The sequence below is a fragment of the Nuphar pumila genome, chromosome 3, assembly GCF_984573655.1.
Source record: "Nuphar pumila chromosome 3, dmNupPumi1.hap1.1, whole genome shotgun sequence".
Classification (NCBI taxonomy): Eukaryota; Viridiplantae; Streptophyta; class Magnoliopsida; order Nymphaeales; family Nymphaeaceae; genus Nuphar; species Nuphar pumila.
This window is the reverse complement of record NC_143251.1, coordinates 108,727,623-108,746,352: the sequence shown is the minus strand read 5'-3', so window position 1 is coordinate 108,746,352 and position 18,730 is coordinate 108,727,623. Positions and strand designations below refer to the sequence as shown.

At 34.9% G+C, this 18,730-nt stretch overlaps 1 protein-coding gene across 3 annotated transcripts; it reads right to left on the bottom strand.

Annotated features, from left to right (window-relative positions):
- Positions 1-612: 612 nt before the first annotated feature.
- LOC149843251 (SAGA-associated factor 29 homolog A-like) lies at positions 613-12,536 on the bottom strand. 3 transcript variants are annotated; one of them, XM_089999681.1, is made up of 9 exons: positions 12,150-12,535; positions 10,823-10,916; positions 8,914-8,990; positions 7,687-7,796; positions 7,406-7,491; positions 6,006-6,056; positions 3,271-3,424; positions 1,689-1,702; positions 613-937 (listed from the first exon to the last, which is right to left on the bottom strand). In XM_089999681.1, the coding sequence occupies exons 1-9, from the start codon at positions 12,265-12,267 to the stop codon at positions 829-831; spliced, it is 813 nt and encodes a 270-aa protein (XP_089855807.1). In that variant the 5' UTR covers positions 12,268-12,535; the 3' UTR covers positions 613-828. The 3 variants fall into 3 exon arrangements, with proteins under 3 accessions (XP_089855807.1, XP_089855806.1, XP_089855808.1); XM_089999680.1 differs by having other exon boundaries at positions 7,687-7,799; positions 12,150-12,533; XM_089999682.1 differs by lacking the exon at positions 1,689-1,702 and having other exon boundaries at positions 7,687-7,799; positions 12,150-12,536.
- Positions 12,537-18,730: the final 6,194 nt, after the last annotated feature.

Genomic DNA, 18,730 nt, shown 5'->3' with positions numbered 1-18,730 from the left:
TTCAACTTTGAAAGGGGTGAGAGGTGGTGGATACTGGTTATGACGACAGAATTAAGATTCTTAGTTTTTGGAGTAAGGAGGAGGATGTAATAGGTAATCTTATTTTTTTCTTTTCTTTAAAATTTATAAGTATCAAATTTAGTTTTGAATTCTATAATCACCCGCTTATTTGAATTGAAGGTTGTAGGTTTTATGCTCCTTCCATGAGAACAGGCCGTTGATCTAGTTCTAATGAAACTTTGGTAGAGGGTTGAAGAGTAAAATTTAAAATCAGTGGAGGTTAAGTCTACAAACAGTGCCCAGTGTAACGGTTGGAAGTGAAGAAGATAGATCCTAATAGAAAAAGGGTTTGATCAATTTCTTAGAGAAGTTATAGATTCTAGGCTTTCAATATGACGTTTAATTAAAATGCTATGAAACATATTTTGTTTAACACTTGAACATTAAAAAGGGAGTTGGGTTGTTGCGGTAATAGATTGGCCCCTTTTATGTTTTTTTTTTGAAGAGGAACCCTCACCTAAGCAAGAAAACCCCGGGTGGGCCCTCGGTTAAGACACTGTGACTACAATGTTCTGATTGCTATCATTCAAGCAGCCTTTCAGCCAAAAGACATTTTTGTTTCATAAGCTTTCCTATTGAAGGTCCCAGTTTTTTGCCATGAAATTTCTCAAACATTAGTAAAATATACATACATATCTGATGGACAAAGAATTTCATTAATAGTTAGGACATTTAAACTGAAATCACTATAACAGCCCGTGGACATAATTTACAGAAACATCCAAAGAAGAATTTTTACACGAGGCAAGGATACTGAAAACTTCAGAATCATTGTCGATGTCCCTCCGGAAGAGGAACAACCTTGTAAAACGGTACATGCCTTTGGGGCAGCCCTGGAGATCCTTCTTCTTCATCGTCATCAAACTCTAACAAGTAACTGAAAGGAGGATCCAGATAAAACATAAATAAATACCAGCAAAACGTAATGAAGATTTAGAACATTGATCACATGTTTTTCACTTGTGGAAAAAATCTTCAATAATTATAGATGTACTTTGTAGCAGTTTTATTTACAACACGAGGAATTTGCAGAAAAGCACATTTTTTACAACACATTAAAAAACTCCAAGTAAAAAATGCACCTAATTTTTTTCTAGGTCAACCCATAGTTTTCATTAATCCAACTGGAGTTAGGACATTAGACTTAGATTTTAACCTCTCTCTCTCTCTCTCTCTCTCTCTCTCTCTCTCTCTCTCTCTCTCTCTCTCTCAAAAAGCCAAAAAAAAAATGGTTTTGCTTTAAAGTTAAAAATAGTAGTTTTGGAATGTAATCAGCCAAGGAAGATTTCAGTTATCTTTAAAAAAAATCAAAAACTTTTTTTTTATTCAAGGAAAGCTGTGCGGTATACAACAAATTTCCCATTTCTTTTTAACATATTGAAGAGGCTACATGTAGCATGGAGATGGAAATCAGTTTCAAATGACAGAATGATCAAAGCAAGGGAAAAGCAGTTGTACTTGGCCCTGGTATGTACAATCTAGGCACAAATAGGATGCACATGTTAATTGGAATACAAAGCATCCAATCATGAAAAATTTTAAAGCTTAGAGAAATCTAAAATGATAACCAAGTAACAAACAAGGAAAAAAAAATCCAACCTCACAAGATCAGGCAAAGAATAACTTACTCTTCAGTTTTCCTCTGGAAATCCACCAAAAGTAGTCATCCACAGAAAAAATCCAATAGATGTCAGTGTGGGTTTTACGAAAATGAAAGCAGAGCAGGATTTATTACAAAGAGGAGACATAATTAGACACAGAAACTGAAATATACTCCAGTTTTGACAAACAATGATGTGCATGCATGCAAAGCAACTGATCCCTGTTATTTGATATCAAGAATGTTTTAAAGCCTTAACCTAGCTTAGCCAAAGTTAGCCAAAGGTAACTTGCATGTGTCAAGGCAAAAATTCATCCCCCGCCCCCTTGTTTTAAGACTTGCATTTTTTTTCATTTCCTGAAAAAGATCATATGCACTGTCAAGAAGAGATTTACATCATTTCATCACCTTATCTTGAAAGCCTCTAGTGACAAAGTAACCCCATTGCCTCCAATCCAAATAATCACTAAGCTAGGTTATGGCAGTGTCAAAATGGGCTACTCTTACAGTTTTCAGTAATCTTGACAGCTTCTGAGAAGAAGGAATTACATCCAAATGCTTTTTAAACAACTCAGGACATGATCCAACTCAAAATTGGTTCCAAGTCATAAGACAGCCCTGAACGGGGACTGCATGACCTGCAAATCTAAGATCATTAACTTTGTTCCATTGTTTAAGGGGGAAAAACATGGCAATAAGCATGCAAGACCCCAAGAAACATAGACAATTCCCCCTTGGATACTAAGGTATCATGGGAACCATCTCTCATTCAACCACATCTCATTAGAATTAATGATGAAACACCACAACTAATTCCTTCTTCTCTATTTAATATTACAGATACAACCATAAGGGAACAGATTTTCAATATTTTGGAGGGGCTTTCTGCCCATGAGCTGGAAGAAGACTGCTAGAGCATTTTTCGACAATATCAAGTAGCAGTTTTAACATCACTCTCTGGACATCAGCCATTTCAATTTAGTTTGGGTCCTTTCACATCTGTCTACCTGATCTTAAAACAATTTTGTGACTATGCTGAAATGTAGTCACAGATATCAGAGATATTTTCAAAATATCGCGATATTATCACTGTAAATTCTGCAAAAACGATAATATAGGTAAAATATCACGATATTTTGAAAATATCGCGATATTTTGAAAATATTGCCAATTTGATAATATTGTGATAATATTCTCGTGATATTATCAATTAGTTTTACTGTTTTTATTTATTTTTTACATTTAAAATATGTTTTTCTCCTTTCTTTTACATTTTTTGCTTATCTCTTTTATTATTTATTTATTTTTTTGTCTAAACATGATATTTTCTTACTTATTTTTTGTTATTTTTTAAGCATCAAGATTTTACCGAGATTTTTTTTTAAACACAAATATCGCGATAAATAGCCTTGCCGAGATATAGCCAATACCGATATTTGTGACTATGTTCTGAAAACATCCAGGTGATTCATGATTTTTTCTGCATTTTCAACTACAATTTCTGCACCCTTGGAAAAAAATTATGCAGAAGGCATAGAATATGATGCAAATAATGCCTAAAGTAGGCCTGATTAAGAAGCTATAACCCACTGTAGCATATCCTTTATTACCTTCCTGTGAGGGTTGACAACAGTAGCTTTATAAAGAGCAGTGGTTGTAGGATAGACTGCCAAAACTTGTGTCCCTGTTGGGAAATCTGGAGCACTAGAAGGATCATTTCGCTTTGGAAAAGGAATAATGTGTGACATCGGCAGTTTATATTTCCTGTAGATGTAATAGATATTATCAATATCAAAGCAAAATTCTTAATCAACAAGTTGAGTATGGAGATCATTCTTTATTAATCAAAGAGATTTTGAAGGCTCAAATTTTATGAATGTAAAAAACGGCCATCTTTATGGAAACCTTTTAAATGCATCTCACTTTCGCTTTATGGAAAAAACATAATATTTTCTTTCGTTGTACACATGACGGACTATTTCAGTATTAGTAGTAAAGCCTTCTGTGCTTGCAAAAGAGGCTACATAACTTAAAGGGCCTAGCTACTTTGAACATGACACCAACCAAATACTACAGATCACAAAACAGATGTAAGCCAAAACCAAGTTCAAAATGACATTAGATTATTGGCTCAGAATCAATAATATATACCGCACAAATAACAAACCTATGCTTCATGTTATCAGCATGAGATAACATCCTGCACATATTAGCCATGAACAAGAAGAGAAAAATGGAAAGTTCCCCATGATTTTTCAATATTTTCGACATCTAGATCCCAAGAATAATTGATCTTGATATAATTAACTACCAGTTCCTTTAAAAAATATATAAGGGAAAATTAATAGTTTGGACCTAACCTGTACAATGGTCGTGCATAATTAGGATCCAAGTCTTGGGCTCACCGGCAATGTTTGGGCCAGGATTCAGTAGGATCCAAAATGGCTGACTCAAATCTAGATTAGGTTGCATCATGGTAATATCACAGCAAAAAAAATGGGTTTGGAACAAGGTTTTTGTTTAATAAAGTGAAAAATGGATCAGATCTTATCTGCTGAAAATAGGATCTGACCCAAACGTACTGAACCAGGTCCACAATCCACATAAAATCTAATAACATTTGACCAGAGAGATCTGAATCCAACTCAAATGTGCAAATGGACCCTATTTGTTGGTCAGATCCAAATGCAAGTGGCAGGCTAAGGTTGTAGGTTCAACTAGTTCCAACCCAGTTTCAACCATAATTAGAAGTATCAAAAAGGAAAAGTAACAAAACAAACACAGACCCATTAACAATTGGAAATATCATTCACTCCCTTTGATAACCAAAATGCTTATGCAGTTTTTCTACGATTCTATCTAAGAAATATACTGTGTTGTTTAGACTTATTCCACTCCTTATTACAATGATATCTGTTTTTGGAATGGCCTCCATAAAATTTTTGCTTCTATAGAAATCTTGCCAGCAAAGTATGCCTCAGGAGTCTCAACGAACAAAAACTAATCCTACATGAAACTGGTGTTTAGCGATCAATTTATCTACTGTAAATTCAATATTTTGTGGACAGATTATGCGCAAGTGAAGGAAAAGTGCAGAAATTTAATAATTTACAATGATGGGGAAGATCATATGCATATAATAGCCATATATGGAAATCAATAAAGCTCAATTTTTTTTTACATTTAGCTAATTTGAGAAAAAAAAAGGCATTCCTGAATCAGCTGAAATATGATATGTAAAAGTGTACAGAATACCATCATTGAATTACATTTAGCTAATTTGAGAAAAAAAAAAGGCATTCCTGAATCAGCTGAAATATGATATGTAAAAGTGTACAGAATACCATCTTTGAATTATTACCAAGCAAGATTAATGACTTTCCATAGCTAGATAATGATTCACATTTTTCTTACATATTCCATACTATTATCTGTTAAAACCAGTGTTGTAAGTATCGTATTGTATCGTATGATACGTATCGTTACTTTTGGGTTTTGTGATATGATACACACTCGTATCATGATACAAGTGTGTATTGTACCCGTATCGAGTGTATCATACGATACACCTTCGGCGCACTTAAAAAAGGCCGAAAGTTACTTTTTTCATTTTGAGTTTTAAATACCTTTTGAGGGCTGACTTATCAATTTGTCTAGAGGTTATTAGAAGTGCATTTCCACCATTTTTTCACCAAAAAAAGTGGGTTAAGGTAAAAGTGCATTTTCATCATTTTTCCATTCAAGAAAATGGGTTAAGGTAAAAAATCTTTATTATGAGTAAAATTACAAAGCTACTCTTAAAAAATCACGAAAATTAAAGATTTATATCAAGGTATAAATCAGGTTTCACACTCCTCCAACAAAGATGGCATAAAATGATCCGGCATAGCAATGGGACACTCAAGTAATGAGTGAAAACCGACTGAAAATCAAGTGCAACTATTGTCATAATATTTTTGTTTACGCAATATGAAAGTATGAGTCTTGTGGCATGTTCTTAATTGCAAGATATTCAATATTTTGCATTGTTCTTATGAGATAGTTGATGTTTGATGATGTCTTATGCAACTCAAAGAGACATAAATGCTTCATATGTGATTTTATGGTTGTATTTCGTGCAATTCATCATTGTTTTATGTCATACGATTTTTTTAGAATTTTTGCTAAATTTTTTCTGTTTTTTTATTTTTTGGATTTTTTGAAAAAAGTTTATTAAAAATTTATGACACGATATGGTGTTACTTTGAGCCCAACTGATACGCGTAACGACACGATACTTACAACCTTGGTTAAAACATCAATGCAAAACATGGTACATGCAAAATGCAAACTACACAAGGTGTACCTTTGGCCGCTCTCCTCATCATCCCCAGGTTCTTCATCAAGAACCTCAAATCTGCATAAACAATATGGAATTAGCTGATTCCAACATGGTACCAAACATGAATGAATAGTATTAAATTGTATCACACTACATCTTTCATTATTAAATGTTTCTATATTTTAAGATTGTCTTATTTTGCTTGTAGCATTGATTAAATAATAAATATTAGCCATGACTTGTTGTTTTTTAACTTCTCACCTGTGGATTCTGCTATAATATGCTCATTTATGTACAGCCTTCAATATGACTAGTAAATCATCATAAAAGAGGCTAAGATGCATCTCCTCACCTTTTCTCAGAGCTTCAAATGCTCTCATATAGCACCATTTCTAGATCCTAGCCTGGGTTCCCTCGTAAAGAAGACCACAATAATCAAGTGTTCTAGGTTGCAAATCAATGCCATGATGTTTCTGAATAAATGAAATTAGGATAGCCTATTCTAAGGAAAAAGTCATGGAAAAACTAGATGCAGTTAAACATGAAAATGTAAACACAATTTTGGCAAAAATTGATCCTCCAGATGTAGAACAAGGGTTTTCTAAAATTCTTAAATGCAGCAGAAGGAAATCATACAACTATTTTGGGATAATACCAATAAATCTGAAAAAGAGAAAGGAGGCAATATGTAATCCTGTAATCATAAACCTTTTTTCATATGGCAGCAGAAAATATATAATGATAACTACTACACAGCCACTGGCTGTTTTGAATTCAACAGGGGGATAATCATGTAGCAAAATACTCTGGTATACGCACTACGAAATTTGAAAATGCAGAAAAGATTATTCAACAATTTTGCAACATGCCCTGGAGAAAGATATTAAACAGTAATAGAGTTTATCATGGTATCCAATTTCATGGTCAAGTAGTTATCTGTTTATCAGACAATTTTTAAAGAAGGATTAAGATATCATATTTTTAAGAATAAATAACTCTTGTTGGTTAAGATGAAAATCCCCTAAGCCCTGCGAGATGTCACAGTTTGCCCTTTAACATAAAATAAGTTGCCTCCTCTGAGACAATCCCCCTTAATTAGCTGGTTCATAATAACTTGAGATGACAACAGTAGAAGTCCTAATTATGAGGGTACCTCTGTTATTTAAGTGTGACAGGAGTAACCATAGCTGAATTGATAGGCCAATGGATAATTTTCTCCCAAGAGAGTTTGATTAAAAATTTATGTTACAAAGTTTAGCAGGAAAGAGCATTGTTGCAGCAGTAAAATCCAATCAATTAGACTGGTCAATCTTAGTTTTTTGATGGATATATCAGCCATGAAAATGTCGAAGGAATAAAAGAAAAAATTAGCTTTCATCAAATAATAACATGCATAACCATAGACAAAGGAAAGATGGTCTTACTCTTTTGTTTCCCGGTCAAAACGGGTTACCTTCACGATAAACCACTCATCCTTTTCTGCATCATCAGATGTGACCCTTGCTGCTACCTGAACGCCCATAGTTTTAATCAGAAAATAAAAAAGTTTTTGCTAAGAAAATAAATAATATAAGTAAACTCACGTGTTTAATCTAAAAATCAAAACTTTCTGATGAATGATAATACATGATTCGATATTGATAAATTGGATCATGATTTCGTAATGACATCAGAGGCTCAACAAAATGGTAAGCATTCAAATCACCTGCTCGTTAATAAGACTATTGGCTTGCTCAATTTGGCTCCTGATTGAAGGAGTAGAAGAGACTCTAGCTTGATCTAAATCAGCTTTCATCCGCTTCTTTTTCTGCTCAACTTCTGAAAAGAACTCATCATGATGCAATAAGACTTTAGATAAAAAGAACATACAGCGTATGCTGAAAAGTAATTGAACTGAAATGGTTTATAGGCATCACATCTTTATCCTTCAATAAGAAAGCTAAAATTGATAGATCAGCCTTTGTCAATTGACATATAAGAATTAAGAACATGTACGCATGAATTCTTGTTTCCAGATAAGGAAACCTTCAGTCATTGAAAAGCAATGGATGGAAAATACACAGTTTGTTTCCTCTCAACTAAAACATGGCAACCATCATTTTAGTTTTGGAAGGATATGAATTCTAAATTGACAACTTAGTAAGTTTACATCTCAGCAATTTAGACAATTTTAGATATCCCTTGCACAACTTTTTCATTTGAAAACCATATGCATCTCTCAATCATTGCTGATATAAGTGAACATAGTCATAAGTTCATAACTTACTGCAGGAATATACAAGGTCTAGGACAAAGTGACTGTATCAAATGATGCAACTGTGTCTCCCTTAAGAAACTTTTAAACAGTAAGCCTCTTGCATCATTGATGCAAGAGGTGTCTCTCTTAAGAAACCCTTTTAGCACAGTAAGCTTCTAACAAACAGTTCATTTGTCAATTGGAGAAAACTAAACCTTAGATTCAGATTAGGGCAGTTATGAGGATGGGGCATAATAACCATGATCTTATTTGTGAAGGTTGAAAGATTTCAATACCATTTATTCATGGTCATCATGCAAACACACCTGCAAACCAAACTTTATATTCATAACTCCTAGAATCATTCACTGCAAAATGACCAAACTCAATTTGCAGCATGGGTATGACGGACCAATTCTAATCAGGAAAGTCAAATATGAACAAGAATTGCTCAACTTCCTTACTAGGCTATTCCTGTAATTTCAGATTTGCACACTTTTTCATCTTATAAGACACCATGAGAAGTAAAACACATATATTTCAGAACAACAATTTTGATTGCAAAAGAAACAAATATAATGTTTGGAAAATTAATTCAAACATAAGCTAACAATACACATGAAGAAAGATTTATTTGTGAAAAAATCACAGATGACCAGCTACCAATGCCTAAGTCATGAAAATTCCACTACACACCCATCTTTTTGCGTTGTGCAGTTGACAAGCCAGAGTGCAGCAAAGAGTCCAATTGACCGACCAATGAATTTGAAGTGCTGCAAAAAGGATGCATAGATCAGCTGGCAGCAGAGATATGATCTTAGTGCAGTCATAAGCATGTGAAGAACTAAAATCATTTGAGATCAATCCTTAAAAGGCCACAGGTACATCAACATATTTCCCAGCCATGCCTCTCGTGATCCAATGCAAAAAACCGAAACCTGTCTAATATATGAGTGAACAACATAATATTGTGCACTGACAACATGCTACTCGTATATCACATAAAGGCAACTGGCCTTTGCTGTTTAATATATGAGTGAAAAGCAGCAGCAAGTCAGAAACATAAAAATAAGTCCTAAAATCACAGACAAACACACACTTGTATATTATAGTACATTTGGTGAGTTTGCTAAGATTATCATATATTTACAGGTTGTATCACCCCCTCCCTCCCTTGAACAAAAAGGGATTCAAGTACATTTGAACATTGCAGTCACAGTTTACTGCCTAGTGTAGAAAACCCAGTAACTATGAGGATGAATACGATTGTCTAAAAGAAACCTCATTTAATTGATCTTTACATCCTGCTTTGCTCTCTTCAAGACCAAATAACAGAGACTACAATCTCTAGAGGATCACATTCTCAAGATATATATTTTATTGTAGAAGATTCAAAGAAAAAATAAGTTCAAGCAAATAATTGATGTTTGGCATCTTAGGTTGATTCATAGTGTCTAAAACGTAAATTGCCTAAAGGCTTATCTTGTTTTGCTTGTTGAATGAATGAGATTTTATTAATCAAGGAGGTCAGTGTGACGAAATACGATCCTCCAATTACGAACCAAAATGTCCACCAATAAATCAAATGGACAAGCACAAAAGTGTCACTAAGGACACACTCACAAAAACCCACAAAGGGGTTCTCCAAAAAAAAGAATATAAAAAATATATTTTATTAATCACCAAAATGCAAAGAAATGCATTACAAATAATGAGGGGGTTCACCCCTATTTATACACAAGAGGTAGTCTCAAATAAAGCTGTTGGAACAGTCCAAACGGCTACAAATAGAGTTGTTGAAACTGTTCCAACCAACAGCTCTATTTGACTAGTCAAGTCTATGTTGACTAGTCCAAAAAGAACCTAACTAAAAAAGAAAAAGAAAGAAAAAAAAGGAACAATAGTTATAACTAGTTACAATATTTAGTATTTACATTTATAATACACACACACACACACACACACACACACACATATATATATATATACATATACAAATGTATAAACATACTTAAGTATGTATACATATAGATACATGTACATATACATATGATATGTACATAATTTTAACAGTCAGGTAGGTAGACATTTATTTCTCTAACCTTCAATTTAGCATCAAAAAAAGAATTGTTCTCATGCACCAACATATGTGTGTATTATTCTATTTATTGATAACTAGTTAAGGTTCGTGTGGGTTATGTATTCATAACTAGTTAAGGTTCATATGGACATAATTCTCAAAATAAACACAAAGATTGATCAACACATTTAAGCCAGATCTTTTGCTTGCACATAATAATAGATAAAGATGAAGTATGAAAAGATGCAGAGAAAAACTGAAAGTAAAGAGTAACTTAGCCAGAAAAAGTAAAATGTGTGTATTATTCTATTCATTGATAACTAGTTAAGGTTCGTGTGGGTTATGTATTCATAACTAGTTAAGGTTCATACGGACATAATTCTCAAAATAAACATAAAGATTGATCAACACATTTAAGCCAGATCTTTTGCTTGCACATAATAATAGATAAAGATGAAGTATGAAAAGATGCAGAGAAAAACTGAAAGTAAAGAGTAACTTAGCCAGAAAAAGTAAAATGCATACGTTACTTCATTGTCGGAAAGTTCTTTTGCTTGCACATACAGTGCTCGCAGCTTTAGCCAGACACTGTCTCCAAACTTCTCAATTTGCTCTGGAGCTGCATCAATATTTAAATAATTTTTTTATTAATTCATCGTACAGAGAGATATGAGATAGTGTGAAGGTCAATACTACAAGGAATGAATGCATGTTGTGACAGAGGAGATAACATCAAAAAATTAAGATTTTTTGCAGCAATTAGTTGAAGTTTTAATTTATGTTGACAACTTCACCAAATCATTTTCCCTTGATAGTTCTTCAGCGTCTTACATTAGTAACTAGTACAAATAGTACTTCAAATACTCACAGAAATATAATTGATTTTACTATGTATTCTTAAGGAATGTAAAGGACCTTTTTCTTTCAAGTGCAAGTACTCCTAACACCTTTTTAAGTTGGTAGTTATGCAATTCTGAATTTCATTTTCATTATAAGATTTTTGAAAATAACAAGGAACCATTTCTTTACAGCATTACTTTTTTTTCCCTTTTGGCTATGGTATTCTTTAGTGCTCTTCAAAGAATATAACATATATTGCATTCGAATAATCCACTTAAGGGAGAGATAGAGAGATCATCCAAATTCGCTTGTGTCTATAATAATAATAATTATTATTATTATTATCTGTTTAAATAACCATGCTAGAGGATGGCCCAGAGTGGGATTCAAAACATAAGGTTCCCTCAGTTAAAATGGTGCAGCTCTACCAATCCAACCATAATATTTAGTCCTTTTCCATAACATCTCAGTCCTACAAGATGATACAAAACCCAAATTCTTAAAAAATAAACAGAACTTGTTGAAAATCATCCAAACCCTAAAGAATATATGAGAATTTCATTCAAGAACGATAAATTGATTGACGGTAGGCTTTCTTAAGCGTAACATCTTAAATGACAGAAAATTCTCGGTATCAAGTCTACCACAGCTGGTTTATTGAAAGTTGGTATTCATGAGAAAGTTTTTGTAATCACAAACACTTACTGCACATTTAATTCCTAACATGGATTCAGAGCAATTCGCCAGCGAAATATCTAAACCGAGTTCTTTCCAAATTAGGGCTACTGAACTCATCAGAGTTGTTGAGAATTCGCCATTTTTGCCAAAAATCAAGCAGATAAACGACAAATAATTTGCCCATTAGAAATCCCAACCACATGAGACGAACACGCTAGTAATTCACGGCGAAATAAAGAAAAAAAAAACTAAATGCAACTGGGAAATCATTAAGATACACAGAGAGAGACAGAGAGAGATTAGGGTTTGGGGTTCGAGGAAAGATTTCGAATACAGGATTGAGAGAGGCGCTTGTGGATCTTGTTGATCTCAACGAAGACGTCGTCCTGCTCCTTCCGCAACCGATCGAGCTCCTTAGCACTATCCATCGCCCCACCCGCCGCCATCTCCATTCCCTCCTCTTTTCCTTCCTTCCTGCCTTGTACGAGGAAGAGAGGAAGCAGCAATTGATACCCCGACGTACCTCCAATTTTTTGAAAAAGGAAAAACCAATAAAATTATTAAAAAACGAAGGCAAAAAAAAAAAAACCACCAAACTCGTCCCCCCGATCGGGTGCAATATGATTGCACAAATATTTGTGCATTAAAGCCCCACAAGTGACAGGTCTGTCCCAAGATGGAGGGTGATCATGTGCTTAATGCACAAATATTTGTGCAATTGAGACTTTTCTGCTCATGAGTCCTCAACACTAGTAAGCCTTCTAAGCCATTGGGTAAGGCTTCTCCTTCAAGGTTCTTAAGCTCTCATCCCCCCCGCCCCTCTTTTTCCGCTCTTTCTAGACGAACAAGAAAAAAAAAAAAGACAAAAATGATGAATTAAATGAGTTTTACAAGCATTTTTTATTATTTTGCAAATCAAAATGAGCATAAAAATACCAACGATATACCACCTTATGGCCAACGGGGTAGTTGTGAGAGTGTTGAGAGGAAGGCACTAGATCAAACATGGATGTGTCCATAGCTTTCATAAGTGGCCTAGTAGGATGATCATGCCCCCCCCCCCCCCCCCCCTTGAGGTTTTCCCGAGGGTTTTTCATCATTATAGTGACAAATCTAGCAAGATTTATGAAATTACTTGAAAGTTAGAAATGGCAATTTGTCATGATATTTTTTATTTCTCATGATATTTTTGTCAAAAACATAAATATCTTGTTTAAACACGATATTTATGTTTTTATCGGCTATTTATCATGAAAATTGTGTGTTTTATTTTTATTTTTTATAAAATATTTTTTATATTTGAATTTATTTTTTATTGCCAAGATTTTTCCAAAAACACAAAAACTGCATATGAGCCAGGTTCGAGAGGAGCTTGAGCTGGCACATCTCGGCTCAAGAAGAAATTTGGCTGTTAAAGCTGAGCTCAAGCAATTTATTTATTTTTACTTTTTAAAAATAGTGTCAAAAGTCTTTTTGAAAAAAAGGAAGACAATCGGATTTGAACTCCACTTTCAAAAAAGACCAACAACCTGCCCATTAAGGTAGGATCTTTCTTTATAACCATATTATGAACACAATACATATGTAAAGTCTATTTTTTTTATGTAGCTATGCGAGTTGAGCTTAATCGGGCTTACCAAACTTACTTGAGTTGTATTGACTGTTCAAGCTCGATTCATTTATTTTTTTGAACGAGTTCAAGCCGAACTTAAATGGGTCGAGCCCGAACTAGCTCGGCTTAGTGTGCATCCTTATCCAAACCATCTCAAATCAAACTCAATTAGGGTTGCACACGAGTTGAGTTCGAGCCGAGCCTGAGCTATTCAAACTCGGCTCACTTTGTCCAAGCTCGGCTCGAGCTCGGAGCCGAGCTTGTAAGGTGTTGTCCGAACTCGGCTCAGTTCTGAGCTCGAGATGAGTCTAAACAAGATTTATTAAAAAAAATGAGAGATTTGATCTCCCAATCTCCTTAACGTTGACCAAAGAACCTACCAATATTTCATTGTCTAGGAAGGATCACACTTACTTGCTTTTTAGTACAAGTAGCTATAAGTTTTATTATGACTTTTTAAGCTTTTGCCTTTGTTCAATACATAAGATTTGAACCCAACACATTCTTAATAAAGACTAACTCCCTACCCATTACAATAACAATGCAGTTCTGAATTTTTTTGCAAAAATATTATATATATGGGGCTTGAAATGAACTGAGCCTTATCGAGCCTCGGGCTTGATAGGTCATTCAAGCTTGGCTTGATAGCTTGTTCGAGCTTCATATACTGGTTCAAGCTTAGCTTATTTATGAAATGGATGAGCTTGAGCCAAGCTTTAACCCAGTTGAGCACGAGTTTGATGTGCATCCCTACACTCAATAATCTTTGACTTTATTGACGTGCAGCCATGTTGGCCAGCAACATTATAGGGGGAGGGTGGTGTGTGTTCTCCCCGAAACACAAATTTGTGTGTTCCTGTGTGTACAGAGGAATATCTTGGGACCCACGATAATTCATATGCCAATGTTGCCCATGATGGCTTTATAATAAAATAACATATAAAAAAGGTAGATATGCTTTTAACGAAAATGTCCTCCCATAAGATAGATATGTGTTGGATGAAAATGTCCTCCCACACCCCGTAAATAGATTTGCACGTTTCGCCTTTGTTTTTAGCTTGTGTTACAATACATGGTCGCTTCCTCGTTCCTGCCTGATGAGTCGTGGAGCCTGATTCATAGTTTTTTCTCTTACAGAAAGGGAGGTCAAGGGGGCGAGGGTCAGGGGGCGCGTTCCCCGAAAGAATTTTTTTTGGGGCTTATGTTTGAGACTCGGTTTCTTATGGATCATACACAACTTGTTTAGGTTTAGGGTTGTCGCCCTTGCCTTGTATAAATTCTTTTTCTTTCTCGCTTGTAACTGTTAAAAAGAGCAATAAGATTTTTCTCTAAATGGCCGTGGTTTTTTTATTCTCTCTGTTGAAAAGAGCGATTTACAGTAGAAATCAAATCAGAGAGTAGCGATTTACAGTAGAAATCAAATCAGATAGTAGCAATTTATAGTAGAAATCAGATAAGAGAGTAGCGATTTACAGTAGAAATCAGATCAGAAAGTAGTGATTTACAGTAAAAATCAAATAAGAGAATAACAATTTATAGTAGAAATCAAATAAGAGAGTAGCGATTTACAGTAGAAATCAAATAAGAGAGTAGCGATTTACAGTGAAAATCAAATCAAAGATTAGCGATTTACAGTAGAAATCAGATAACAGAGTAGCGATTTACAGTAGAAATCAAATCAGAGAGTAGTGATTTACAGTAAAAATCAGATCAGAGAGTAGCGATTTATAGTAGAAATCTGATTTGTACTATAAATCGTTACTCCCTTATTTGATTTCTATAGTAAATTGTTACTCTCTGATCTGATTTCTACTATAAATAGTTACTCTCTGATTTGATTTTTATTGTAAATCGCTACTCTCTTATCTGATTGCTATTGTAAATCGCTACTCTCTTATCTGATTTTTACTGTAAATCGCTACTCTCAGATTTGATTTTCATTATAAATCGCTACTATCTTATCTGATTTCTATTGTAAATCGCTACTCTCTTATCTGATTTCTATTGAAAATCGTTACTCTCTGAATTGATTTCTGCTGTAAATCGCTACTCTCTTATCTTATTTCTATTATAAATTGCTACTTTAAATTGATTTCTACTATAAATCGCTACTCTCTTATCTGATTTTTATTATAAATCGCTACTCTACTTAGTTTGACGTTGCCACCATTATCTCTGTTGTAAATTGTTATTCTCTGTCTACTCAGTTCGACGCTTGCACTCTAGTATCATGATGAACAATAGACAAAATGCTGATTTTTCTGGTAGTTCAACTATTTCTCACGAACAGACAACGACAAAGGGTGCTCCAACAATAATAGACAATGATGGCAAAGGGTGCTCCGACGATAACAGACGATGGAAAAGAGTGCTTTGGCGACAGCAGAAAATGACAAAGGGTACTCCGACGACAGCAGATGATGGCAAAGGGTGCATCGTTAATCAGAGCTCCTGTTACAGCAGATGGTGCATCGTCAAAAGGTGATCCAGAACATTTAGGGTGACATATTGCGAGGAACTCTTGTTAAAGCAGAGGAGTTTACTCCTTAGGGCGAAAACAATGATGATTTTAACCCTTTCTGGTGGAAGGACATTTTTGTTATTTCCTCAAAACATCATTTTATGAAGCTAATGGCGGGAAAGGGTACTTAAGTCTTTGCAAACGCACCAAACTCCAATGCTAAGTGATGCCGACACACACGAGGAAACGAGCCCCACGTGATTACATACATCGTGCTCATTCAGACCCGAGAACACGCACATGCGTGTTCCGAGGGAGAACATATAACCTGCTTCTCATTATAGGGCGTGTTTGATGGCACCAATTATTTTTTTTCCTTAAAAAAATGTTTTTTTCCTTAAAAAAATTGTTTTTTTCTGGAGCCCACGCTCCATCAAACACATGATTTCTTTATTCATTTTCTCAGCCATTTTGATGAGAGTTTCTCCTCAAAAAGCAAAGAGAAAAAGTTGTTGGTCTTCTCATGTAGAGAAATTTATCAACGGTTGCAAACATAGTGTATCATAGTGTATGCATTAATTAAGGTATCAAGACATAGATAAGGTACACAAGAACACCACACATGAGTTACGTTGTTTGACTCTAACGAGTCTACATCCATGGCTCCAATGTCTCTCTCCAATCTCTCATGTGTTTTCTGAGATGAGAGGTTACTTTGCTCATGTAAAATATTTATACAATTTTCAGTTTTACATCCCATGACTTGCTCCTTAAGTTTAGGATACATTCCTATCTCAAGTTCTTTACATTTAGGACTAGATTCATCCTGATCTATGTGAGATGAGAATCTTATCATCTTGATCTCTTTATGATATGGCCATGCATTGGTGCTTTTATAGTTCCTGTCTAGATCGTATCTCATGCTTTGGTAATGTAGATCCAAACTTGCATTATCCTTAACAACTCTCCTTAAGTTCAATAGCTTGGCGAGAGTGTTGAGCTTGGTTCTGAGTATGTCATATTGAGAAGCTAATAAAGCTTTGGTTATGATATCTGTCAATTGATCCCTTGTGTACATGCAACAAACCTTTGTTGTTTGTGAATGTGATCATAGACAAAGTGCACATCGATCTCAACATGTTTAGTGTATGTTGCCCAAATATTGTCACAGAGAAGTTGAGGTATAGTAGCCAAGGATACCTTAGTTTCTTAAGTAGGTAAGAGATATGTCTTCTGCAGCGCAACTTGCAGAAGCACAATATTTAGCTTTTATGATTGATCGAGCAACAGTTGGCTGCTTGTGAGCTGACCATGAAATAAGAGGCTGCCTAAGGAAGAGACAACAGAGCCACTCGTAGATTTCTGGTCATCTTGATTGTCAACCCAATTGACATCATTGTAGGTTGTAATAGAGAAGTCTATCGAGGGACGAAGAAGCAGACCAAACTGAAGAATATGCTTGACATATCAGAGAGTGTGTTTGACTGTTGTCCAGGGCGAAGTTGTAGGGGCATGCTCAAACAAACATGATTAACTGCAAAGGCTACATTAGGATGGGTCAGAGTGAGGTATTGCAAAGCCCAAACAACCTGCCTATATTGAGTTTGGTCAGCCATATGTTCTCCATCATGCAAGTTGAGCTTAGTGAAAACATCTAAATAGGCTAAGACAAGCTTAGCTCCAATCATGCCAATACGATATAGTAGATCCAACATGTATTTTTATTGAGACAAAAAGAGCCCTTTCTAAGTAAAATTGACTTCTATCTCGAGGAAGTTGCAACACCTGTAATTTTGATGTAGTTTAACTTTTAAATTCAAGCAAAATTCTAATTAAATTCATATTAAAATTAGGTTAAATTCATACAAAATTCAAAATTTTAAGTTGAACGAGGACTCTAGTTAGATCTGTTCTGAGTTGTAGATCTCGTAGGAGATTCGATTCGGCGATTTTGATTTTTGGTTAGTTCAAAAAATATAATTTTTAAAATTGACTAGCCTCTATTTTGGGTTTTCCAACTTTGATAAAGTTCAAAATTTGTTTGTTTAATACAGACCGGGTTGTATTTTGGACTCAAACCAGGCTCCAGGTGAGGTACAAGGGGTCACACCCAGCTCAAAGGGGTACCATGTGTTGATATGGTGGCCCACAAGGGTGCAGGGATGACTCAGGATTTTATGGATTCTGGATGAGTTATATTCAGATCCAAACTTATGTTTTGGATCCAATATTGATTTGGAATTAATGTATGAATATAGATCTTTAATTTAAGTTTTAGATTTAAATTCTTATTTAGTTCTTAGATCCAACCCAACTGGGATTAGATACGGATCAGGATTTATGGATCCAGATTATTTGGTTTTGGACCCAAGTGGGGCTCTACCTAGGTGGGACCCACTTTGTTTTTCTAGAGACCGCATGAAGAGAATCTCTAATTAATTAAGTAATTAATCATATAGGGTTCTAGAGAAGGTGGGATGCCCTCCCTAGTGGACACCATAGTTAGTTATTTGGTTAGAGTTTTATTTCAAGGCTCTTTAGAGACCTTAGAAAATTGGAAGTCTTTTGAAAGAGGTATTTGTCAAGAGTTAGAAGTCTCATAAAAGAACCTTCTAAGTGAGACGTCCCACCTAGTGGGGCCCACCTAGGAGTTGGTTGAGATAGATTTATATCTATAATAGGGATTAGGAGAACTAATAGGAGGGGACACCCCCTTATTGTAACTATTTAAGCCTTCTCTCTCCCAATTCTACTACACTTCTTGTAGCTTCTTCTTCCTTGTTTCATCTTCTTTTTTCTTCTTGAAGCTTTTCAACAGCCATTAAAACTACTCCAAGGTTTG

Coding starts and splice junctions, on each gene's coding strand:
- LOC149843251 (XM_089999680.1), bottom strand. CDS start 12,267: ATGGAGATGGCGGCGGGTGGGGCGATGGATAGTGCTAAGGAGCTCGAT. Junction 10,917..12,149: donor CAAGCGCCTCTCTCAATCCT/GTATTCGAAATC, acceptor ATATTGATGCAG/CTCCAGAGCAAATTGAGAAG. Junction 3,425..6,005: donor GATGAGGAGAGCGGCCAAAG/GTACACCTTGTG, acceptor TTACATCTACAG/GAAATATAAACTGCCGATGT.